This window comes from Hetaerina americana, unplaced genomic scaffold, assembly GCF_022747635.1.
Source record: "Hetaerina americana unplaced genomic scaffold, ioHetAmer1.1.p SCAF_61, whole genome shotgun sequence".
NCBI lineage: Eukaryota > Metazoa > Arthropoda > Insecta > Odonata > Calopterygidae > Hetaerina > Hetaerina americana.
In genome coordinates, this window is record NW_027287217.1 from 787040 (window position 1) to 814372 (window position 27333).

General features: G+C 34.8%; 1 protein-coding gene across 2 annotated transcripts; it reads left to right on the plus strand.

Annotated features, from left to right (window-relative positions):
- LOC139695630 (propionyl-CoA carboxylase alpha chain, mitochondrial-like) lies at window positions 1–26829 on the plus strand. 2 transcript variants are annotated; one of them, XM_071594437.1, is made up of 15 exons: window positions 1–2152; window positions 2394–2609; window positions 2713–2880; window positions 8127–8238; window positions 10118–10253; window positions 10722–10919; window positions 11090–11310; window positions 14212–14360; window positions 15534–15678; window positions 16522–16708; window positions 19282–19411; window positions 19800–19936; window positions 23966–24047; window positions 25901–26006; window positions 26115–26829. In XM_071594437.1, the coding sequence occupies exons 1-15, from the start codon at window positions 2090–2092 to the stop codon at window positions 26228–26230; spliced, it is 2166 nt and encodes a 721-aa protein (XP_071450538.1). In that variant the 5' UTR covers window positions 1–2089; the 3' UTR covers window positions 26231–26829. The 2 variants fall into 2 exon arrangements, with proteins under 2 accessions (XP_071450538.1, XP_071450539.1); XM_071594438.1 differs by having other exon boundaries at window positions 1–2123.
- The last annotated feature ends 504 nt before the right edge of the window (window positions 26830–27333 follow it).

Consider the following 27333-nt stretch of genomic DNA (forward strand, 5'->3'; position numbering starts at 1 on the left):
TGAATTTTCGTTAAGTGGAACAAAAAATTAACCCGGCTCGTTGAGGAGTGACTTAAGGCACGTATTTAACGCTGGCACAGTTCCTCATGGTCTTTTCTTACCGTGGCAGTGGTTATACAAGTTTCTTATGGCACGTAATCATGTACTCCATTAATTCCGTAGATGCATCCCGTGATTTTGATATTATTAGAAGAAAATTGAGTGTGTGCAATTTTAAATTATCTCATGTGATAATTTCTCTTCATTCTGGCGGCAGTGAAGCCTCATACTGAAAGTTGATTTATAGTGCAATATTTTGCCATTCTTTGATGATGTTCCTCTTAATAGATGTGAGTGTAACTGGATTTCGATGTTAGCAGTATAGAAATTTGAGCTAAGCTTGGGTAGCATCTATTTGAATTGCAGAATTATTTCAGTAACACTTGATTAGTATGTTAACTTTGAAGTGGAGGTTGCTGTAACGGTGATTAATCGTAGAGAAATTGTTTTTTTATTATTGTCAGGTATTTACTTTCTGTTTTGCTTGATTAATAACTGAGGGGACGAGGCAACATCCGAAAATTCCCTACATGATTAGATGGTTAGTCAGTCACATTTGTAACAAAGTGACACACTAACCTGATTTGATTCACCGAAAATTGTTATTAAAATCATGCCGCCTCCAGTGTTTAACGTTCATTGTGGAAATCAACCCATTGCTGTGAGAAGTTGCCCTCCAACTTCGTTTTTTCTGGATGGAGTGTGCTGTCCTAGGTGGAATGGCAAGTGAGTTTAAGCAATATCTCTTCCATGACCACATATCTACGGGCTCAAGCATCGGTGATGATCCTGCGGCCTGTCACAAATGAGATTTTCCGGGGTTTGGATGTCGCTGTATGAAAGCAGGTGGCAATGGGAGATTGGATAACCCCTGCCCAAAACGCGCAAAATATAAAATGCTAGGATTTGGCATCGTGTTCGCAACTACAGCTGGTCGCGGACTTGATATGAAGGTTTAAATGTTATGTTTTAAATAATTTAGGATCTCCATTTGTTTCATTTTTTGCTCCATTTAATTTATACTCTTCGGTGGCTGATTGTCTTCCTGGAAAACTTATCTAATCAAACTAGTTTGCCTTATCATAAATTTGTGCATTTTCTCACCAGTTGTTGAGAATTTGTCGATGTCGAGTAATGCAATGTGTATTTTGAATTGAAAGTACAATCTTGAATGCGAACAGCTCTAAGAGATTCTCGTCTGAGAAATGGCACTACTACTCTAATGAGTATGTTTGAACTGCCTTCCATATTGTCTTGGTAAACAGGCTCGGAATGAGAAAAGGGATACTACGAAGTTTTCAATTCTAGGAAGGGAAACCATGCCATCAATTTTCAATCCAGTAAGGATATTAGACAATGGGACTATATTTTGAATGCGGAACGTGGGTTTATAAATCTTGGATAGTTCTTTTATTTCGATAAGGAATGAAATTGATGCTGGTTACATTCTCTACTCTTTGGGAGCCAGGAACCGTTGGAATCTATTTTTAATGTCAAATTTAAGATTGAAACTGAACTGTGTATTCTATAGAAATTGCATTTCAGTTTTTGTTTGCAATTTTATTACTTATTGTCAGACTCATTTTCCCAAATATTTTTATCTTCGAGTGCACAGAGCTAGTAATTTTTAGAAATTTGGAGCAGTGTAATTTGTATAGGCAGAACAATGATCTTTGCTGGTGGTAGCCTAATAAAACGTAATAGTTATAATTTCTGATCACATGAAACAAAATGGGAGAATTTTTTTTCCTCGGCTACATGGAATAGCCAGACATTAAATGTTTCTATTATATATAATGAATTCAAGATTAAAACTGTTGAGAACGGAACGAAAGCTTTGAAACTTTTATACGCCAAAATTTAAAGTCTTAGGAACGATGATGCCTTACAAAGTTAGTAAAATGTAATCAGCCAACGCGGGTGACTGATTGAATTTCGCGCAAATTTTGTCTAGTTTCGCTTAGAAAATTTGGGTAAGCAATAGCTTGGACAAGGGCTCATAACAGTATATCTGCGGTAAAAGAAATGTACGATATTCTTTAATATAGCAATGATATTTCTACGTATGACTGGCGTGCTAACATGTAAGTCGTTTAAGGCCTACGTGAACTTGGTAAGTGGCACGTACCAAAGATTCCGGGACACGATGTCGTGTAGCAATATATAGATTCATTAAGTTCTGCTTCAATTTATGACCTAACATTTAGTGGGGATGTACCTTCGCGATCCTTTCCTGTACATGCATGCTTGTATTCAAATGGCCACCGTGAATGTTTTTCTGGTGTAAATAAAAATAATTTGCATTCGTGTGAGAGAAGAGGAGGTACTGTCAATCTCTTCATTTATTTTCCTAGGGCATCTCCTTGACCGCTAGTGCAAGGACAAGCAATTTATCCCTGTCATGTACCCAACTTCGCACAGTTTCTACCGATTTAATATATCCCGGAGAAGTCACTTTCGGAAAAATACTAATAGCTAACAGAGGTGAAATTGCATGTCGAGTGATTCGCACAGCAAAAAAAATGGGCATTAAAACTGTGGCCGTGTATTCATTACCGGATTATAGAGCGGTAAGATGGGACTTACGTTCAACTTAATAAATATCCCCCCTGTAATGTTTGTGAAGACAGAAGACCTACATTAGCTTCGATCTGTATGTTACAAACATTCTAGATGCATGTCAAGCTTGCCGATGAAGCAGTTTGCATTGGACCGGCCTCGCCTCGTGAGTCTTATTTAAACATTGAAAGCATTCTCAAAGTGGTGAAGGACACTCGGGCAGAAGCTATCCATCCCGGATATGGATTCCTCTCCGAAAATGGAGCATTTGTGACAATGCTGGTAAGAACTCCAACGAAAAAGAGAACTATCCCCGGCACCAAAGGGAAATTGTAAGACAAGGTTTTAAAACTGTCTGAAGGTATCTTATTGATGCAGGCTTGTGTTGGCACTTTTTGTTCGAAGATTGGTTCTTGGATGTGTTCATGACCAATGCATCGGAAATTATGAAATGCAAAATGTTACACACGTAAAGCCAAGGTTATCAAATGTAATCAAACCCATTGTTTTAGAATTTTCCCTAGTGATTTTGAATCAAATTTAAGGCTTAGTGGCACTGAACTTCCACATGAAAAGGAATGAAGTATAAATCATATGAAGAAAGCACTTCATATTGAGGAAGTATGGCAAAACCGATAGGTAATCTTCTGGATCAAATGCACTCGCCCAATTGTGTCATTTTGAATTATCTTAAACTGTTCCAACTTAAACCCTGCTAAGTGCTATTTACCTGAGGATGAGGGATGCCCATGGAACTGAACCCATTAACATGGACCAGTGAGAAGCCATTCCATTAATACCAAATATATTTTATCCTTGGACATTTTGGGGAAAAGTCAACCCTCCAAAATTTTCCATACTTATTACCCTACAGCAATAAGCAGTCCATGTGGAAGATGCATCAACATTTTCAAATTTCACCGCTATCATAATTTAATAGTCAACCATTTAGGGTAGGTCTTGGATGGACACAGACTAAAAATGCTCTGCATCCATTTTTCTTGCCTCCTTTGAATTTCTGCCGATAATGTTTTGTCTTCTTTCCCCCTTGCATAATACTTTTTCCTTTCCTTCAATTTTACCTTTTCTATCCTTCTCCACACCCACACCTCAAAGTCCTCCAATTCACATCAGTCATCTTACTTTTCATTAAGTTTCTATCGTTTACAAAGCTAACTGTGCGCTTACGAAACTATTTATATTACCAATTTTTCACTAATCTTTTCTAAACATACTTCTCTTTATGAGCCTATCATCAATTCCCTCCTTGTAAAAAAGATCATGCCTTCAGCAATTTTTCTTCTTATTTCCCTAATACTTGGACCATCTCTTTTCAAAACACTTTCAAGATAGGTAAACTGTTGCATCTGCTCTAGTTATAGCCCTCCAATTTCACATATAAATTAGAATTTTTCTTTCTCAAAAGCATTGTAATCTTTTGAACATTCTGATCTGACTGAGTTTTCCAACTTATTCCTCCATAAAATTAACTCCAGGCAGCCCTGTCTAATTGCTACCTTAGCATATCCCCTTCTACTCTAATTGCAGAGTCACACCTGGCATAACAGCCAGAAGATACTAGCATTACTAGCGTTTTTTGAGCATTTCTTTAATTGCTAATTACATAGTTTTCCATTTTGTCTTAATGATGAAAGGGCCTCTGAGTAGTAAAAGCCCCAGCACATCAGCATCAGGCAAGATCCAACAGTTAATAGTGGAGGGATACGGTTATCTGAGCATCGGGAAGAACATTGGAAAAAATGCTAAAGAAATATCACCCAGCATGTTGTTATAACCATTGACCCATCGCTACCATCTGAACTGCAATGGATTCAACTACAAACCATGTATTGCTACCCTTTGATTTACTCTTTTTGTGGAGATGCAACAATATGAAACAAGGAAGGGAAAAATAACTTTAAGGAAACTATAGTAGTAGTTTTTATGGGAGGCAACTGACAGCTAAGGTCATTTGTGCCATTGGGGATGGGCAGGAAAGAATGAAGGGTTAAGAGAAACCTGGCGTCAGCATTAGCCTTCTCTTAACAATAGGCGCCAAGGGGTCCGCAGCTTAATGTCCCATCCAACGGATGGCATACTCACTCAAAGTGTCCTCCACAAAGCACCTTAAGTTTGGATTGAGATACTACTGAAAAATATTTGACGTCAGAGATTCAAACCCAGGCCCCCTGGGTGGGAAGCCAGTATGATAGCCATAGCACCATCTCGATCCCCTTGAAGGAGACTGTCAGGGAATTGAACAATTCTATCATCATCTTATGTCAATGCTCTTTAATGAGTAATTTAGTTAGACGGATGGCAGTGCTATTTCTATAAAGTATTTTCAAAAGAATGACATCTTAAAAACCACTTCAGGGTAGTTTTATAGATTATTATTCATTTCTATCCAACAGGGTCATGTAACCATAGATATATTCATGAAAACACATGAATAGTGATCGCAAAACATAAATATATTACAACTTATCCTCCAAAAATTCACATACACTTAATTATACTTTACTTTCCAAGAGTAGCTCTCTTTTAAAAAGTTTGAATGATGAAATAGACTGGATATGTCAAGGAATCTTAATAAATATAATAGATGCTGAGTGGTGTGGCCCTTTGAAGCACAGATTAAAAGAATACTGATTGATGTTAATATTATTTTTCCCATGGATGTCATATTTATGAATTATAGTATTTACCGGGAAAAAGGTGAGGATGATGAATTCTTGCCAACATGACTTCAGGGTTTAGGAAGAGTTAAAATTTGATGAGAGAAAAATACTGGCCATCACTCCACAATCCATCGTCCTTGTGACAAAAAGGAATTAGAAGAAATAGTGGAATTCCCCCTAAACATAATGCCATGTACAAGGTGAGCTTGCCTTTTAGGATAACAGAGTCTAATAAGTGTGCCAACTGTTGTTATAGGGGATAACTTTCTGATCATGAAAACACTTATAACCAGTTTCTTAGCCAATTCTGGTGCATGAAGTCCAGCATTTGTTTTTTATGAAGCCCAAGAAATTTCCATGAACTTAGTAATGTGAAAGGCATATTAATAGTTAAATCACCTCAAGGATCAGCTCCATTGGTAAGAAAAAGAATATAGGAAGTTTAATCATTATTTAAAATAATGCTAATGGAGTCACACCATCTCTTTGCATAATGTTGTTATATGATCATTCAAATCAGAATTTTTACATTAAGATTTTAGGTTGTAGGTATTGTCAGCGTACAAAACTGGCAAATTCACAAGGGCGATTCAAAAAGTAAGGTTTCCCTTTTTTTTCATGAAAAATCAAATTTATTCTCAACTTTGCGTGCATTGTTGGAAAGGTTGAGCATCTGGCTATTTTCTACCTAGTCACCCTGACGATCGATCACTTTTTGCATCCTTGTAAGCAATATAAATGATGGTTTCTGGCGTAACTTTATCAATCAATCAATTCATATTGGGAATGAAAAATAGTTACTTTGTGATTCCATTGAAAAATTTTTATAGAAATTTTTCAGTGGAATCCCATAGTTACTATTTTTCATTTCATTGTAAGCAGCTTTTTAATACCAGTGTTGTACCTTTCTCCCGCCACGTCAACGAAGCCAACTGATGACTGCTTCTTGCACTTCCTTATCTGACTTGAATTACTGTCCTCCAAGGGGTTTTTTGAGAGTGGGAAACAAATGGTAGTCGCTGGGGGCAAAGTCCGGGCTGTAAGGAGGGTGGTCGATGATATCCCAGCCGAATTCATTGAGTAGGATTGTCCTTTGATGTCACACGTGCATGTTGGTGTGGACGTGCATTGTCATGATGCCAACACACTCCTTTGGTGAGACACCTTGTTGTAACTGAGGACCTCTGACACAATATTCTTCACGGAGAAGTGGTCACTCTCTTCATTAAGGCCTTCCTTTATCTCATGAAGGGTAAATCTCCGGTTATTTCGCACCATCTCGTTAATTGGAGCCACCATTGATTCTGGCAAACTTGGCCGCCCCAGCCTGCTCCGCCCCGGCCTGCTCATCGTGGACGTTTTCCCGGCCATCAAAAAACTCCCTGCACCACTTCCACATGATGTCCATACACTTCTCACCGTACACTTCCAATAAATTGGGATGAATTTTTATCGGAGAAGCAGTCGTCAGTTGGCTTCGCGACGCAGCCGGAGAAAGGTACGATGCCGGTATTAAAAAGCTGCTTACAAGGATGCAAAAAGTGATTGGTCGTCAAGGTGGCTACAAATGAAAATAAATAGCTAAATGCTCAACCTTTCCAATGATGTATGCAAAGTTGAGAATAAATTTGATTTTTCATGAAAAAATAATAGGGGACCTTACTTTTCAAATTGCCCTCGTAGTAAGAAGCCTTGTGAAACACCAACATTGATTGTCATTGGACTGGAGCTAACCAGTTTGCATCTACCAGATGTTTAATAGGTGTAACTAACATATTGTGATCTATCATTCAGAGAAGATATAAGCCAATTGGGTGGATGGCCAGAAATTCTCACGCAATAAAGGTTTCATTTAAGAATAGTATGCTATTATAAGTACAGGTATGTATTTTTAAGGTCAAGATAAATGTCCATATTGTGCTTGTGGTTTAATCCTTGTAATTAAGTATGTTATCAATATGTTGGAAAATAGCAGTTGTTGTTTACCTGCCTGTTGCAGCAATGTGGAATAGTTTCATGTGGTTTGCAAAGATGTTTTTTGCCAATCAATGAAATTTATAAAAAAATATTTGTCTAATTTAAATTTAGGAATACTGAAATAATTGGACATTTTTTTCTACTTTGAACCCATATGTGAAATATCTGAATATCTGTTGAGGTACATTCTTAATTAGTTAGCATATGATATGGAAAATGACCTATAAAATCATTGTCATGGACCTTTGAATTACACAATAACTCAATAAGGAAAGAATGTAAGTACACTTTATGAATGAAGAAATTGAGATGAATGCAAAAGAACACACAGATAAGGAGGAGCTTTTTACTGAAATCATTGTCACTTATGTAATCCACTCTCCATTTGAACTAGCATATTCAGCAAAAGCTTTAACCTTTTGCACCAATTTATCTTGGGAACCACAAAGGCTTCCTGGGAGTGCACCACGGAAACTTTGTCAACACTTGACAGCATAGAAGACTAACTGAAAACTCTACTGATGTGGCAAACCCTTGGGCAAGACTGTAAGCAAATTTGATGTATTGCTAGGAGGGGGGGGGGGCGGAGGTTTAGGCATGACATGCAAGTATATATGAGCTATTTACCCTCCTACTTTCGTTCAGGTATCATGACTCGTGGTTTTGGAAATCATAAAATTGACATGCATTAATATTTAGGCAAGTGTCACATATAACATTTTCATGTATCTCCATTGATTGACTTAGTAAAAATGTCTGATGCAACTGATTTCATGATCTTACTTCTTACATTTCTAGTTTTGAGTTCAAATTCAATTTACAATGCAACAAATATTCTTCTAGAGATTTTGCTATCATATTTATTTCAAGGAAGAATTTGGAGTCACTTTCATTGGACCATCAGCTCAAGCTATTACTTTTATGGGTGATAAACTGCAATCAAAACGATTAGCAAAGGCTGCCGGAGTCAATACCATTCCAGGTAAAGAAACCTCTTCTTACTGCAGACTTCTGACTTGAACACAAATGTCATTCAATGTGAGGTAACCATTTTTGCATTTCCCCTCAGGTTAAAGTATGTTTCCTTTCACTTAAAGATTTTTAGATGATCTAATTCTGCTGGTTAAATGCAATTATCATTCTGTGTTTTGGTAAACCTGTATTTATAGATGTTAAATGCACTTTCAAGTAGTAATTGTCACAAATTATAATTCTACAAAAATGATACCTGGACTCTTACTCAGTTTGAAGCCAAATTAATTATTTGATCGAAATCTGATGTGGTCAGTAATATAATTTCTCCATCCTTGTAATAAGGCCACTTTAAAGACTAAATTGAAGTATTTTCATGTAAATTAAATATTCTTATTGTATAAAACTGTGTTCTGTATAATATTGTTGATTTGTTGCGAATAGAATCCCTGAAAATTGATGAATAAATTACCTTTTTCTAAAGTCATTAAAATATGCAGTCATTATTCCATACTGAAATCATTCACACATCTTGACTCAATTAATAATTACCATAAAAATGCTGGCAATATGTGTAGTGATTAAGTATACATTGACTGGCTTCAAGAGTCAACTCGCTCATGAGCAAGCCAGTGTGAGTTACCTCTGACATTGAGTTACCTTTCCCCTCACTATTTTCATTAAACATTTCTATTTTCATCATTTGATGAATCCTTTAATGGATGGCACAGTTACTGATATTGCCTACTCTTTAAGTGAATTACATGTATTTGGATTGGGCTCTTAAAAAAACCAGAAAATCCCTTCAGTAAGATTTTAGGTTGCATGTATTGTCAAGTCAAAAACACCACACTGATATATTGTAATTGATTTTCTATCCTTTTTTTTTAACTAAAAATGCTTGATTAAGTCAAGTAGCTTGACTGGCTAAAGCACTCGACCGGACATTGAGGGATCTGGGTTCGAATCCCGGTCAAGGCGAATGATTTTTATGCTCTGAAATTGTTGCATTTAAGTGTGAACTACTTTAAAACAAAAATTTTAATGTTTCTATATAAAAAGCTCTCTTGCTTCACTGGGGACCCACCCATGATTTTTGAGATATGTGCCAGTCTGCCAGTTGTTGTGCATGACTGATTGATGTTGCCACTCTATGTCACTTTGCACCAGCAGATAAATTCAACCTGTCCAAATTATTGATTTAAAGGATATGTTCATCTTAATTAGCAATTCTTATTAGCTCCAGCTTTATTAGCAATTCTGATTTTGCAATTAACTTCCCCTAATGTTTCAGAAAGTTTTATAAAGTTCTTTACTTGCTGCAAACCCTCAAAATTAAATTTATTCAATCTCTTTATGAGGTTATTTAATATGATTATTTGCATTACTGAGTTACTCTATTGCTTTGTCTGCATTCCATACCATGCCTTTTAATTTCATTTTTCCATAACTTTGCAGCCAATTGAATGTGAATGTATAACACAAGCACAGTTCACAGTGTCATATTTAAAAGAACCCATTAAATATTTTAGCCCTCGCAATTTTTAAAGATGGTGACTGATAGTCTTCATAAAGTTATTGGCATTATTTCACTACGCATTCCCAAACCAATTCTCAATGAAGTTCAGATATTTTATTTCAACTTCATATGACAAATAATGTTGGCAGGGATATCTTTGGCATAAACCCTTCATTTATAATTCTTAGTAATGCCATACCTTGCTTGATATTCCTCACTTCTAGCAGGGTATTAAGAATCATTGGGTGTGCAAGAGGTATCACAAACGGTCAAGGCCTAAGGACCTCATATAATGGCCACTGTGGCTTTTTATTAGAATTGAAGACGATTTAAATGTTAAATTTAATTTTTCCTCGTTTTTTTACTATAGGATTTGATGGGATCATTCAAGATGCTGACCATTGTGTGGAAGTATCTCGTCAAGTGGGCTACCCAGTAATGATCAAGGCATCTGCTGGGGGCGGTGGGAAAGGAATGAGGATTGCCCAGAATGATTGTGATGCCAGGTGAGAATTGATTATTATGTTATTTTTTTGATGGAGTAGGATCGAGTGAGGGGGGGCTATCATTTATTCAGAACAATATAGGCTTTAAGAGGCAGGATTTCTTCTATGATGTAACTCTAGGTATTGAGATTTCTAGCAGTTTGTGGTTAGTGTTTTTGCATGGCACCATCCAATCATGTCAGTAATAGCAGGTATGTAGAAGTTTTGATGTGTATTTTGATTTTAGGAGATATGATGTGCCACTTGCATATAGAAATGAGTTGCTATCTAGGACTGAACTTGGATATTTTGTGATGAGTTATCAATGTAATTGGCCATAAACAGTGTCTTCCAGTTATTTTCCTGGAACATCTAGCGTCATTTGCTGTGTTAAAGTGGAGATATTCACATCATTGGTATCTTTGTAATGTGATCTTTGGGCAAATAATATGTATTGTTAGTATTATGATGAAATTTGATATTTTTTAGGGAGGGCTACAGGATATCAACCGAAGAGGCCACTACTAGCTTTGGTGATGGCAGGATGCTGGTGGAGAAATTCATTGAGAAGCCACGTCACATAGAAATTCAAGTGTTGGCTGACAAACATGGCAACGTCATCCATTTGAACGAAAGAGAATGTAGTATACAGAGGAGGAATCAAAAGATCATTGAAGAAGCTCCAAGGTTTGACTTTTGATATATGTACACCTTTTTATTTTTTCTGTTATTTTCATCAGTTCCCTTAGTGGATTCAATCTGTATGTGTAAAGAGTCTGCCATTCTCTTTAACTTAATTGAATAGGACGTCTAGATTTCAGAGAGATCATGCTGTTTTTATTTGAAATCTCCCTCAGTGTTTTCTTGGATGAGAAGACACGAACTTCTATGGGTGAACAGGCCGTTTCTCTCTGCAAGCAGATTTGTTATTCTTCAGCTGGCACTGTGGAATTCTTAGTGGACCAAAACAGAAATTTTTATTTCCTTGAGATGAATACTCGACTTCAGGTGGAACACGCCATCACCGAGTGCATAACTGGGGTGGACTTGGTTCATCAAATGATACGCATAGCCAAGGGTCAGTGATTGGCTACGTTTTTGATATTTAATAAAAATGCTTTGTATGCAGCTGTGTGTTTTGTTATCTGTGAAACAGACCTTTGCTAGCCCCTTGTACTTTAGAGGTTAACTCTTCTCCATTGTTTTTGTATGTGTGTTTGTAAGTTTTCATCATAGGTCAATGACTGTGGACTCAATATAAGTTCATTTTCTTGCCGAATTAAAAGTATCTACTAACGTAAAGCTACATTTGAGAACAAGTTATATTTAAGAATTTTCAGTGCATGGGAAGATGTTCCCCCAATCTCGAATGTGTGATTGGCATGTGCCATAGGATTTAGTACAAGGTGTCCTCCACCCTCGCCTATCAAATCAACCTTCAAGTTGATTTCTGAGATTGGTTTTGCCTTTTTGAAATTACCACATCCATCAAGGATTGTCTGTGCACAATTTCACCAAGCATTAAAACCCTGGTTGTTTCTGTGATGTTAGCACGAGTTATTCCTGGCCAGAGTATCAATCAAATCATTTGTAGAAATATTTTGCATTATCTAAGATTGCAGTTTGTCTACAGTGCCCCAAAAGTGTCTTCTGTAAACTGGCACCACAAGAATGTGCCTTTTTGATTGGCTGTTGATGCCCAGGAATTCTTGTTCAACTATGATAATCTAGTGGTTAATTACTTAATCATGCCATATGGTACTTCTTCCTTTTCCCCTGATCAAAGTGTAACATTAAGTTTAGCATCAAAAATTTTGCATTCATCAAAACATAATACTGCAGCCAGAGAGTCACAAAATGCAGTCTTTCAGTTAAGCTTTGAAAAGTGAAAATATTGCTGTATTAATTTCATAAAGTCGGGAGGATCATACTGTGAAGGGAGTAATAAAATGCGAATAACATTGAATATATGTGATTTTCGTCCATAGTATATGTGTTGGATGTTTGGGACATCTCTGGTTACTAGCCTTAAAGGATAGCGCCAGTAAATATTCTCCTTTTTCACCAATAATTGCAGTTGGACATTACCACCCAAGAATCTGAGCTACTTTGATTATAGTGGTCCTGTTTAACACTTGGGTTTTGATACATTTTGCAAAACAAAAATTATGTATATTACATATGGGCTGGATTCGTGATTCCTGTTGATTAGTGATTCCTGCTGGTGTAAGCTTGCGATGTTTATGTGCACTTAATGCACCTTTGCTGCAATGTTAGTTTTAGCAATCAAAATGAAAACTGCTTGGAAGGTTTCATAACTAGTGTTACCCATTCCCCCACATGTTGCCTATCGTATTTTACTCTTACCAGTCCCTCCAGCTCTATATAGGGTGGGAGCTGTGTAGTGTTATGCAGGAACATTAGTTAACATTAGCAATACATTAATGGTTTGCAGAAAACAGCAGGCAATGTGTTTTTATGTAATAAATGCTATTTCATACTACCATTTTTGATTTGGTTATCTCAATCAGTGAACTTCGCCATGTTGCTGTAAAAAATATTAATTCCCAGAAAGTAGAAAACTTAATTTCTGTGTCAATGACATGAATAAGTTAATATTTTGATTCAAATCTATCAATGATATGGAACATTTTTGGGAGAGGTGCTCAATTGAGGGCACTCAAATGCTAGTTGAGTGCAGCGTTTATTTTCATTGGAGTGATGCAAGAGAATATGGCACTGAGACAGTAATGGTAGAACGCAATGAAAGCATCTATGTATGGTGACCATGATAAATATGTAATCTGAATCTAATATCCAGCCTGTTTGAATAAACATGGAATTTGGATATTTCTATCAGTATTCAGTAGAATGCCTCACCTTTATTTGTAGAATTTTCTCTCACTCTACTCTTGTGTGACCAAGGTGATTTTATTGGGTCTGAGTTAATGCTGACCTAAATTTTTTGAACCTTGCAAATGTTGTTAAATGATCAATTGTGATACATTTAATTTTGTGTCTCTTCATTGGAGAACATGGCTATTATTATGCTATTCATAACTCACTACTTCACGTAATTTTGCCTCATGCAAGAACCGTTTAAAGCTAAAGAGAAACCTCTCCCCATCATGGCTAGGCTATAGCTCCATCTCATCTGCCTTAATGAAGAGTGAATGCATCTCTTTCATACAGCGTTGTCCTCTGCTAGAAACTTGGATACAAAACCCTCTGCCAGAGTGGCTTTGTATCCAAGCTTACTCATTTGCTAGAAAATATCCAGCCTAAATTTTCTATAATTTGGAAGTATTGGATCCGTTGTTTAGTTGATCTATTTGAAATCATGGAGGGTGATGCAATGCATTGACTGGATGGTTTTTGTTAATAATAATGATTTGCATTCTAATACTAAAGGTTGGTGCTAGTAGATATAGCTGTATAAAGTGTTTGAAATTTCATAGATGAATAGGGATTGATATTTATGGCTAGACCATTGTGAATGGTTTAATATAAAATTGCATTTAGACATATATGAACCCAGATTGGATAACAAGATTGAGCTTCAAATTAAACCTTAATTATTGATATATTGTCATTTATTGGAGTCCAGTTCCACTACTTCGTTCAAACAACACACCTTATACTGCAATAAAATTAATAAAAATTCAGAATGAAAGTAAATTTGAAATATGTGAGGGTACAATTTCCCCTTCCTGGCAGATGGATGAGTGTGAAAACAATGAATTGCTCATTACACCCTAGACTAAACATATACATTTAAAAAATTATTTTGATTCAAATCATAAAATATGTCATTTTTAAATATGCCTAATTTTTTGTAATTCCCGTATTCTGCTGAATTTGTTGCAATTTTTTCATTGTGATGATTCTGTTGAATTTTATGTTTTTCCAGCGGTGGAAAAATATTCACAGATTATTTCAAGATTGCACCTTATGGATACTATTTTTATTCTTTCCCCAGGTCATCCCCTACAACTTAAGCAAGAAAATGTTTCCATTCATGGTTGTGCTATTGAAAGTCGTGTTTATGCTGAAGATCCTTTTAGGGATTTTGGACATCCCTCAGTGGGGAGACTGTATCAATACATGGAACCAACACACTTAAATAAGGTGATAAAACAGTGTTCATTCTAATGAAATAATTATAAAGACCTTGCTAATACTTTCAGATAATCAAGTGTAACCTGATCCCCACTGGAGTGCCATGTGGAGAGCACTTAAAGTGAAATATCCCTTCCTCCACCCTTCCTCCCATCCCTGAGCATCCTATCCATACTGAAATACCCTCATCTATCTCTAAGGGTGTACATGATCTCAGCTGTCGATAGCCTTCCCTAATAACTTATACAAATAGAGCTAAATTCTCCAATTTCACTTGACCAAGTTACATCACTGTCTGTGGACATAGGAATTCAGTGGTTTCACTTATCTTGCTGTCCCTGACCCCCATCCAACTCCCAACATACATGGCCTAAATCTCGATCTGTATTTTTAAGTACCCAGTTGGTTGAAATGAAGATAGTTTGGTTTTTCTTAATAATTTGTTTAGTTTAATGTAGTATCTTCAATTCTATTAAACTATTGAAGCATTTTCACTTTGAGGGATTTTCAGTAGTTATAGGATAGATAAATTCACAATATGTTCAGTATACACAGAGATTTTTGTAGCTCCCCAAGGAGGATTGGTAGGATAATATTTTTTCATGGTATCCATAATGTGCATTGAGAGTACCACTCATGTTACATGTACGTCAGTGACTTTGGCCATTATAATATTTTCTCCTTATCACACATGAAATCAATTTGTTATCTTGCATCTCATTTTGATTTTCGGTCTCTTAGGAGAGCAAAACAGCCCCGGAGAGGAATAGCATATGGATTCTGTTTAGAGGGCCTGGGTTCAAATCTAGGTGATTCTGCACAATCCATGTTTCACTCAAGTTGTGTCATTTTTATAAGTAGTAGATCTCAGGAAATCATCAGGATTTCAGGGAAAGAAACTGACCATGCTTATTGTCCTGTTAGTGTGTGAATTTCACTCACTGTTTGGGATAGTACAAGGGATCTTGTCCAGCCTCACCTATGGAGCTAGCCGTTACATTGATAACTGTGGTTACTTATTGGTATTGCCTCTAATGAACCCCTGGCGAGTGCATGTTTTCTATCTATGAGATATAACACACTAGGTGGAGAACCATTAATTTACAAGCTAAAAAAAGAGCCCTTTTTCTTTGAAATCAGGAATTTAAATCGGTTATTGTTTCTGTTTATTTCAATTGGCAGGTACGTTGTGACAGTGGGATGGAGGAAGGCAGTGAGATCAGTTTGTACTATGATCCAATGATTTGCAAACTGGTATGTTATGGAAGCACAAGGAAGGAAGCCATTGAGACCAGCATCAAAGCTATGGATTTATTTGTAATTCGAGGTGAGTGTATATACACTGTGTAGAAGACTCATGTTTCAACAACTGAAACAAAGAGTTTTCTACAATGTTGTCAAATAGGAATTAGTTGACCAACAAATCTGTGTTGGCATGTATTTCAGTTTGCAGAGGTCTGTAAAATGACAGAGAGTTGTTAAGAAATATCTGATTTTTGAGCATTTGAAGTTCTTATCTATGAATTATTTTGGAAAAGTAATTATTTGTGCCATTGTTGTAAAGTTTTGTGAAGATTTTTTTAAAGTAGTGGTACTCCTGTTAATTAATGTCAACATGCTTTCCACTTCTTCTATGACTACCGGCTGTATGTAAACAGTTTAAAACCATGCTTACCACACTACCTAATTAATTTACAGTGGCTGTTGCCATAATTTTTAATGCATAATTGGGGTGACCCTCAAAAGTCAACATATATATTTTCAATACTCATTCTTAGATTATCAAGCAGCAGTAAATATTGGTAATTTCCAAAGCATCATTTATATGTTGACCAAATCTAGGGCATTGCCCCCTTTTTTCAGATCTTGAAATATATTTGTCATGTAAATATTAAAGTCTAAAGGTTAAAATGATAACAATCAGCAATTTTATTTTTTTTAAAGATATTGAGTTTTGTCAAATGCACTTCTCACAAGTTTACTTTAGAATATTTAGATAATGATATAGTTACTTATTAAAATAGAAATTAAGCTACCCCTCTGTGTAAAGAAGAATATTAAAAGAGTGATTTAATTTGAGTGCAGTTACCTATGCCCCTGTTTTCAGCACTAACTTCAACTAGACCAAAACTAATACTAATGGTATATCCCTCTATTCCATATTAATTAGGTGTTGCTCATAATATTCCTTTATTGAGGGATGTGCTGACTGAAGAAAATTTTTTGAAGGGTAGCATTAGTACAGACTTCTTAAAAGTCACCTACCCTGAAGGTTACAAAGGAAAGCAAGTGTCTCACTGTGAGAAGATGAAATTATCAGCTATTGCAGCTAGTTTCTTTGCTCACAATGATCTCAGGTAAAAATTTGTACTTCTGCATGTATAGTTCACCTCTACCTATTATTCGAGGCTATGTTAATATTTTCCAAAATCAAGTTAAAAATATAGCATAAATAGGCCAACTAAAATGTTGATGTTATGTTATAATCAGTAAACATTACCTAATGAGGTCTGAAGACAACAGTGTCTAGATCTGAATGATAAAACCATTAATTTTTTAGCCTGCTAAATTACACTGCAATGATGTGAATTAATGTACTAGAAGTGCAACTGAAGGTATATTAACCAATTTTCTATGTTGAGGCATAACTCCCATTTTTATTATTAATTTTCCATTTAAACATTTCCAATCATCTCTAAAGTGCCATTTAATTACCAATTAATTAATATTCTTAATTAATCTCAATCTGAAACATATTCAATCATGATTACAAAACTGTGTTGACTTCTTAAACAAAAATACACACCATAAAAGTATCAGAGGCTGTAACATTATAATAAAAATAAAAATTGTGGAACCCATGATGAGGAAAATAATGAAAACCATTGGAACTTGCATCAAATGCATTATTATTTGATGGTTTACCATTCAAGGGAGGTTATGAATGGGCACAGACTGTAAATTCCTACATTTCTTAGCCTAGTGTAACAAGCTAGGCCATTTAGATCTTAAATTAATGTCCATCAAAGTAACATGGGATAAATAATTGAGGTTGACTGTTGCCTTCCTCAATAGTATTTTTAATGTGAAACCACCACTCAATGGTTGCCCCAGTGGGGTCATATACCATTGCAGCCACCTCACTGAGAAACTGACCCGTGAAGACTACCTTTTGTTTTGCTCCTACCATTTGATCTAACATGTGTGACCCTACCAGAAACCATCATCACTGCTCCTACCTGAACAGCTCTAGGGGTCATCAAAATGTACAATTCCTTCCACCACAGCAGGCTGGCCTTTACATGGGGAAGATATATATTAGATGGTAAAGATATAGAGATTTAATAGTAAAGATGTTTTTAAAGAGTGAATAAAGAAAGGAATATGTGTAAAATATTGAAAAGAATTGGCGAAAGAATTATATTACACAATTTACAAAGAAGTACCATGGGTTCTCTATTTAGATTATTAACCCATTCCATAGGCCTAATTGCTAAGTGAAATTTTCATACATGGAACCCAAAAATACATCATTTTCCTAGAATATGCTCTGAATGAACCATTCGGATCTAAAAGTGAACTTGTATGTATATGTAATAGATATTTCAAAATAAGTTTAAAATTGTAGCTGGAAATTATTTTTTATTGAATGAGATAATATGTTCTGTGCACTGAAGTAATTAATGATGGCATGACAATATCTTTGATTTTTAGTATGATTACCTGAGTTTGCCCTAACCATGTCTTGCCAGGAAGCTGGTGAACTGACTACTCAGCTAAGAACAGCTAAAGTCACATCATACTTGATATCAATGAGACACTGGTAATTGGTGGGATGGCTTTTGTTGCAGACTATTCTCAATCTAACTAAAAATCCTCATGCACAAAACTACCTTCTTGTAATACACTCAAAACAAAATCTTGGGCAATAACATAAATGATCACCAATTTTAAAGTCTAATGAATTCCAACTTGAAGCTATCATTATTATATATTAATAGCATGAAATGAATAACAACTGTGATCTATAAATTTAAAATTGACTCTTGAATGGAGTTGAGACTTATTACCTCACCTCAACAGTCTTCTGCTATTATTCCCACTCCAGATTAGGCGTTGCATTGTATCTTAAATGTGCTACATTACATGATAACCCTCAATGAGGAATTCAAGCTTAAATGAGTGATTGTAGCTCTTGGTGAATGAACCAGTCATAAGCAATAATACTTGGGGGATTCTATCAAATAAATCCAAAATCTTATATCATATAAGATAGAGAAGACTATGAATGGAAGGTTTTTTATAAGCCAGAAACTATATCCAAAACACAAATTGTTCAAATCTGGTTGCATTCTCCTAATTTTCATTGAAACTAACGAATGAGTGCATAAAATAATATATTATCTATTCCATAATAGTAATAATATTTAATGGTTCCTGGAAATTATAATCAAACTGTAGAACAGGTCAAATAAAATACAGTCAAACAAAAATTGGCTACAAACAATATTTAAGCCACGAACAAGAATTTATTGGTTGAATTAAATGTATAATTAATAAAGTATTGGAAAAGCTTTTGCTTAAAACAGTGGGAGAGTTGAAATCCCCCTTAGATTCTTCAGTTTACAATTGAGAAATTACCCATCAACATATATTTAATTTTTCTGAGAATGCCTCAAGGCATTAAAGTTATACGTGTGCACATCAGTATTTTCATCAATATTAAATTGCCATTATTTTTTTATTCATTTATTATACAGATTATGAATGTACTTCATTCAGTTGCAGGAATGCATGCCTGAAAAAACATTTCAGAATAGATAGAATGGTTGCTATGTCCACACTTAGTGTGTGACTTCAATCTGACAGCATTTAATTTTTTTATAAGTCTCACTTTATCTCTCTTTGCATGATTGTTTCGTGCTTGAAGGTCAAGAATGTTTCTTAATGCGAGAGTTGGACAGGTGAAGGGAGAGAAACCATCATCATGGAGTACAGTAGTAAAACATTGTGACTTAGAAGTCCCAGTCAGAGTGATGAAAGTTGACAATGCATTTGAGGTAAGCCATCATATCAATTATTTATCTGGTTTATAAAATTTTAGGATGTCTGACATTTCTTGATAGATGCAGATGTTCCATGGGTTGAATTTTCCAGCTGAAGTATACTCATCCAGGAACAATTCAATATAGTTGACTGTGAATTTTTGAACTAAAAAATCAAAAATATCAGACCCAAATTGAAAATTGTCAAATTTCCAAAAACATGATCTGATAAGGTCACCTCAAAACTCATCTCATAAATCCATGCCTGCTCTTATATACTTATCTAGTTTATCTTAGTTTAGGTTAGAATTAAGAAATTACTTTAAAAGTTGAAGTTATGGCAATTTGATGCCATATCATTAAAAAAAGGTGGCTTACATAACACTGAAATTTGTATCTCCAGGTCGAAATCAATGGTAAAATCTTCACCATAAGAGGAGACATTAATTTGGCCCTGCCTGTATTAGAGTTGGTGGTGAACAATGAGCAGTGTGTTGTTCAATTGCTGAGCAAAGATGAAGTGGGAAAATTTAGTCTTATGTGAGTTCATGCGTTTTCCTTAACATAATTTTCTCTCATTAAGTTAGCATCATATTAAGTTGTTTGTAAGTTGGAGTATTTGTTTTTACTGGTCACTTAGATATCCAGTAAAATCTTCTGTTGCTAGTTGGTGGTACTAAAATTTTATGATCAGAATCTAACATCAGAAAATTTCACGTTGCATTGTCAAAATGATAAGACCAAATTCACCTGTTGGGCAATCAATAGAAGTAGTAAAATGACAGTTTCAACTAGCTGATAGATTGTATTATTCATCATGAAAAAAAATTGTATTAGTATTGGAACTCACGTTGAGTTACTTTAAATTTAATTTATGGTAAATTAATAATAATATAAAACCGTGTGATGCGCGTTTCTAGTAAATTTCAAGTTTTTATGATGAAAGGGTAGCCTACTAGCAAATGCATAGTTCATTTGTCTGTTTTTAATAGCTGAAGACTGATTCAATCTTCCTGGAAGAATAAGTAAAATTTTATCCAAGTGACAAAAAATGTTCTCTGCAGGGCAATGAATACATAAATGAACATGTTAAATATAATTTATTGAATCACATATGGTTGCGTTGTTTGAAAAATAGAGCTTCTGTGACTATGTTACCCAACATTTGTTACAGAAAGTACATCCTGTTATTTTCCAATTACATGTAATATGAACCCATATTAAGATGTGCCTGTGTTATCATGACTGATGTATTCAAAAGTATTCTTCAAACTTGTCCTCAGCCTTCTTACTAGCAGAATCTCAGACCATGAATTTCACTGATTCCTTATGGAGAGAACACCTCTTTCTTTTTGTTCATTCATGTTTTATGCATTTATTTAGTGTATTGTATATATATATTGAATCTTTATATTGTAGTTACATATAAAGACTGCTTATGCATATCACTTTTGTTCACTGGCTTAATCTTGGAAAATTTGCATTTTTCAAGGACAGATATTGAGTGTATCATATTGATTTTTTCATTGTCTTACCCTGTTTTTATTTGTCTAGCCTATGTTTAAGGGTGGGATGGATGGCATATTTTCCCTCGCAGGATCTTTTATCCTTATTAGTACAGATATATGGAGTCATGTTCTTCCTTTAATTCCATACAGAAGATTTTGATGCATCATACCTTTGTCTCGCAGTTCAATTGCATATTTTCTCATAATCAGCATCTTTTATTTGTTTTGATTGATTTCATTTTTAGCTAACCATATAACTATCATCCACTATTTACACCTTTTCTTTTTCAGAACTACTAGCAAATGACCTCATAGAAAATTTTATATTTAACTTATACATTGATGAAAAATGTGTATACATGAAGCAAACATGACATATTTGTGAAAGATCTGAGAGAAAACTAGCTATTGCTGAATAGATGTACAGCAAGCTAGTGAACACTACTCTCCCCCTCCAATCTCATACTGTGCTCAGAGTCTGTAAGGAGAAGAGAGGTTGACTCATCTATTTGAGGTACCCTCAAGAAGGGCTGAGATATAAGGCAGGGTCTTGAACTTGCGTAAGAAGTGAACACTCTTTACTGGGTGATATCTAAGAAAATATTTATGCATGGCTACCTGGTTTATATAAGGGTTGCTATTTATATTTTCAGCTTAATAATGAAAAGACAGTAATTTATTGTTGAAAATGGCTTTATTATCTTTCAAGTATTCTCCATGATAATCAGTACACTTTTGCATGCGCTCGAACCAATTTTCATAACACTTTTTCCACTCCGATTGAGGTACCTCCAAAACATTTTTTTGAATGCATCGACGACTTCTTCAGGTGCTGGTAAACAATGGCCATGCAATTTTTTATCGGGAAATGGGAATAAAAAGAAGTCATTAGGTGCTGATCCGGGGCTGTATGGAGGATGACCCATCAATTCGACGTTTTGGCCAGTCAAATAGTTAGTTGTTGTCTCAGGCGTAACTTTGTGGAATTTGCGTAACATATTGAAATGTAATGAAATAATTGACTTTGTAATTCCACACACTTTATTTAAAAACACACGACCCAGGTTTCGACGTTGAACGTCATCATCAGGTGATGACGTTCAACGTCGGACAACGTCAGACCTGATGATGACGTTCAACGTCGAAACCTGGGTCGTGTGTTTTTAAATAAAGTGTGTGGAATTACAAAGTCAATTATTTCATTACATTTCAAATAGTTAGTTGTTTCAGCCGATCTGCGAGAGCTTGCATTGCCATGATGAAGAATGATCCTTCATTGCTGCTTCTTATTTCACCAGGCACTTCTGGCAAACAAATGCTCGTGTACCATTTAGAATTCATGGCTCAATGTTGCTCTAATGGTGCAGTTGCCACATGTCCAGTTATCCCCAAGAAACAGGCGATCATTTTCTTCGATGTGCTTCATGCATGAATCACTTTTGTCTGATTTAGCTCGTCTTCGAAGATCCATAATTGCTGTTAGGTTTCAGGCTCATACGCATAGATCCAAGATTTGTCACCTGTGCAGATGTTGTACACTGCTGTTAATGCACCACAATTGCATTTGTTAAGCATTTATTTGCACCAATTGACACAAGCATCTTTTTGAACTTGGGTCAAATTATGCGGAATCCAATGCGAACAAATTTTTTTCACAGCTTAATGTTCACGCAATATCTTATTGATGCTCGACATACTAATGATAATCCCCTAGGATGCCTCAATCTCACGATAAGTCACGTGCCAATCTTCCTTTACTAGTTCTTGCACAGCATCAATGTTTTCTGGGACAACACCTGATTTTGGACGACTTTCGTTGCTGAGCAAATGGTGGCCATGATGAAATTTTTTATACCAGCATTTCATAGTGGCAAAGAATGGGGTTTCATCACCAAAAGTGGAAGTAAGTTTATCGATGCTCTCCTGTCTTGATAATCCACATCGAAAGTCATAAAAATCATCACACGAAAGTGTTCACGAATTAACTCCATTTTTTTGCGGAAACAAAATTTTCTAGTCACTGTAAACAACACAAGCTGTGATTAAGTAGTAAAATGTTCTGAAGAAAGTTTGCATTAAAATGGTCAAACTTTCAGATGGAAACATCAGATGGCACCTAAAGCACTAGTGTTGTCATGGCTCAAAATATAAATAGCAACCCTCTTTTGATATTGTTTATAGGAGGATTAAATTTAACAAAACTTATCCCAGATAATAAAAACTTCAGTTAATGTACTCTCCTTGTGAAACGTGTTGATAGTGAAATATGGTTGTGCTATATAGATTATTTTGTGACCGTAGAACATGCTATAGTTTCCATGAAAATTCAAATCCAAGCAATTGACCAATATATTAAGCTTTGGACATAATTAACAATTTTAAGAGGTAACCAAAAGTCTATAGTGTTTAAATCATGCCTTCATTTTACATATTGTTTTGTATTTCAATCAGTTGGGACTTGGTATCTCATCTACCTAGAAATCAGCTCATATATAATTATATATATTTATAACTATGATCAACTGTTGTATGTCATATTTCAATGGCTGCATTTCCCAATTTCAAATTATTTTTGTTGATCTACTAGGGCCCCTGCTTTTAAGGCATGGCAGTTCCTCCCTCTATCCTTAAACCAAGGTTGATCAAGAGATTTTTGTAGTATATTTGGCAAAATATAAAGTTTTTTTAGCCATCTAGCTCAGATTGTTTTTTTAAATTACTGTTGACATGAAATACCACTTGTTGGTGCATAGTATTGAATCTTATTTTAAATTGCCCAAGAATTATTCTTGTATTTAATTAAGAAGTAAGAAATTAAACCTAAGAGAGTGAACAACAGTATGCATTTCCTTTTTCAGTAATATTCGTGTTTGTATCAGTATGCGCTCTCAATGTTATTGGGAATTTATCTAGCAACCTTCCAAAACTTGAAATTTCCAGCAAGCTCATTCTCCTCTCAGTTTGTCTGTCACAGCTGAAAATGGATTTATATACGATTTGAATATCAGTTTATGAGAACCTAGTTGTCGACTTGAAAAGAAATACTCTTTTAATTTTTCAGATACCAGGGAACTACATTTAATGTTTTCGTGATGACTGAGGTGGCAGCAAGGTTGAGTAAATTTATGCTTGAGAAACCCAAAGTGAGTGTGAAGTTTGCATTATGTTTCATTTCATTTGAAAGAAGTTACCATCAGTTTTAATGATCTTCTTCAACTGTATCTTTCAATCAACTGTATGAATTAAAGTTGTGCATATTGACTAAATATGTGTTTATAAATAATTCTATAATGGCTACTTATGATCAAATTTTGGAATTCAAATATAAAGATAACATCAATGGCACAAATAGAGAGCATATCTAACAATTTGAGCAACAGCACAAACTGTGCCCTGTCTTATTATAAAGTGGAAAACACAGCATGAAATTTTTAGGGTTAATTATAGGACAGGTAATTAAAAAGGGATAATAAAACTGCTTTCAAAAGAGCAGAACACTTTAATGGCATGTAATTGCAAAAAAGGTTCAATTCCAAAGAATAAAAATGCTGTAAATGCTGCATTGTGGGTTTTTAAGGACCATTTGCTTACATAGGTGATTTGGTTGTCTAGTTGAAGTCTTGTGAACAGTAATACAACCGGCGAATCCCAGTATTGACAATAATGGGTCAACTGACCACATCTGCAATCTCTCACAGATTTGGGTGTTTGCACCTAAGGTATGGAAAGTTTAAGTAATTTTTTGAAAAGTGCTTAAATCTTGTACAAAATATTGTTGCCAGTATTTCTTACTCAAACCTTATAAAATTGGGTGCATAATATATTCTAGGTTTTCCATGAATGCTGGGAATGTGTCAGCAAATCATTTTCAAAATTAACTCTTTTATAATAAATATTGGACTTTTTTGGGTTCAGCAAATGCTGAGCAGCTATAGTGTTTGAAAGTAGCTCTGCTACTACTGTTAATGCTACTCGAGTCTTAAAAATTGCTATGCTGCTCTGAAAGTGATACATCTGCATTTCATATTTGCTTCATTATGTGGCTACCCATAAATTCCATAAGTTCCATTAAAGCTGGAGTCTCATGCTCTTTACTTTTTAAAAAGCAAAAGTCAAATATGAAGAAGTTTATTTTTTGAAATTCTTCATATTCATTAAAGGATATGTAATTATGAACATACTCACTACAAAAATGCTATCAAATAGGCTGTCATATTTCATAACAAGCCATTGTGGACCATTTTGATTTCTGTGATCATTACACACTAAATACTTGAAAAATTTTTAAGATTTTGCGCTTAATATTCATAATGAATGACAGGTTAGTCACAGCTTTTAACTAGGTTTTAAAATAATTTGAGGTCAGGGCAAAATATTCTGCCAATGCTGATTTCATTGGAAACAGATTGGGATATCAAATAGGAATGGAAATCCATTGGACTACTATGTAATAAAACACATATGCATTTCTATTGAGAATTTATGGGCGTACACATAAATACTGTTCGTAGAATTTTATTGTGAAGAATACCTACTTAGCCTGGTTTAATTAATTAATTCATGGCATTTATAATTCCAAACCTGGCATGTTGTTTCTCTTGCAAAAACAATTCTTTCACTCATTCAAGTTTTTTCATCATTAATTTCATATTTATATTGGTTTAATATTTTATGAAAACAAATTCATTAATTTTAATATTTTTTCAGACTATATTTTTATAATCTCTTATTCATTTAAACCAAAGTTGTGAAGAGATTTTTTCTTCTATCACTTCTATGGTATCGACAAATCATAGAATTGTTCATAATGCTTGCTGTATGGAGAGACATGATATTTAATCAAACTCTGCTTCATAAAGTGTAATTATGTGACTAGTAAATATCCTGTTCAGAGAATCAGTCAAATTCTTCACTCCATATCAGCAATTAAATTCGTGCATTTAGTATTCTAAGACTAGCTCTCATTTCAAATCCCTTTATGTGATTTTTTTTGCAGAAAGATACCTCAAAGATAATAGCCTCCCCATTACCAGGAGTAATAAGGGCAATTTCATGCAAAGTTGGGGAGACAGTTGTTGTTGGCCAAAAAGTGTGTATTGTTGGTAAGGACTCCATTCTTCTTTTACTGTACACAACATTCCTCAGTTTTCAATTGTGAATTGTCAAACAATTAATTTTAAAATTAATAGTTGTGTGCTCTTTTGTCTCAGATGCCATGAAAATGCAGACTGCACTGGTTGCTGTTGCTGCAGGGAAAGTAAAATCGATTCATGTTAAAGAAGGCGATGTTGTAAATGAGAAGGACATATTGGTTGAATTGGAATGATTAGTGCTGGCTGTTTTAATGCCCATGTCTTTCATTTTGTATCCTCATTCAGAACTATAAACATTTAAAAACGTAATAAGCACTATCCTGTGTTTGGCATTATCTGTATACATGCAACATTATGCTCTAGTCGGTGCCACCTTCTAAATGCAATTGATTGCCTTCAGAAATTAAATAGGTTTTTATTAATTGGATGGGCACTTTGAAAATATTTTACATGCATTTTATACATTATTTATTTTAAAAGCAGTACCTACATTTAGACTTGATATGGGGTGAGTTCATACATTGTAATTAAATCAATCCGAAATGTAGTAACTACAATAAGATCAATCCAATTCAACTAAATTTTCAAATGATTGCAAAATGTAATAAACCAAGTAAAAAGTGCCAGCAGAATGTATGCCATTTTCTTCAAGCTTGTTTTTCTGAATTGGAATGGCAAAAATTAATTTTGATGGATACTAAAAGGAAAGTATTTTATAAAGACCAATATGAATTGTATAATATATCAATAAAATTGTATCATCTGTCAAATTCTCTGTGAGAATAAAAATCAGACAGTGCTCAAGCTTGTGTTTCATCTCATTATATCTTAATTAGGAGTCATCAAAATGGATTAAATGTTTCAAAGTTGTGGTTGTTGTTTTACATTAAATGTACCAACTAAATAGTACCTATGCTTTGATTTGTTTTCTTTTGTTACTTTATGACTGAATCCCACAGGATTTTTTTATTCCAATATTAGCCATAATGTCCCAGATATCCTAGATTTCAAATATGGTTTCTACCTGTCTTTTCATGCAACACTGCTTACTCATTACATGAGTAACCAGTTTTCTATTATTCACTTGGATGAAGTTCATATTTTACAAATGAGTTTTTGCATTAAAGCCTTTTATTAAATATGATCGTAGTTATTATCATATGTAATAATTGTAATGGATAAATGGACCTTTAAAGAGTAATGGAACTTCATCACAGATAATGTATGAGTTGAAAGACGTTTTCAACAAGTATAATGTAATGAACTATATTTCATGTGAACTTTTTTATTTGCCCTGCATTATTTCCCTCTTCAGTTCTTTGCACTTTCTAATTGC

Excerpts from the sequence above, each read along its gene's own strand:
- LOC139695630 (XM_071594437.1), top strand. The coding sequence starts at position 2,090 with ATGATATTTCTACGTATGACTGGCGTGCTAACATGTAAGTCGTTTAAG. Across the intron at positions 2,881-8,126 it reads GAGCATTTGTGACAATGCTG|GAAGAATTTGGAGTCACTTT; the intron begins GTAAGAACTCCA and ends ATTTATTTCAAG. Across the intron at positions 15,679-16,521 it reads GGATTTATTTGTAATTCGAG|GTGTTGCTCATAATATTCCT; the intron begins GTGAGTGTATAT and ends CATATTAATTAG.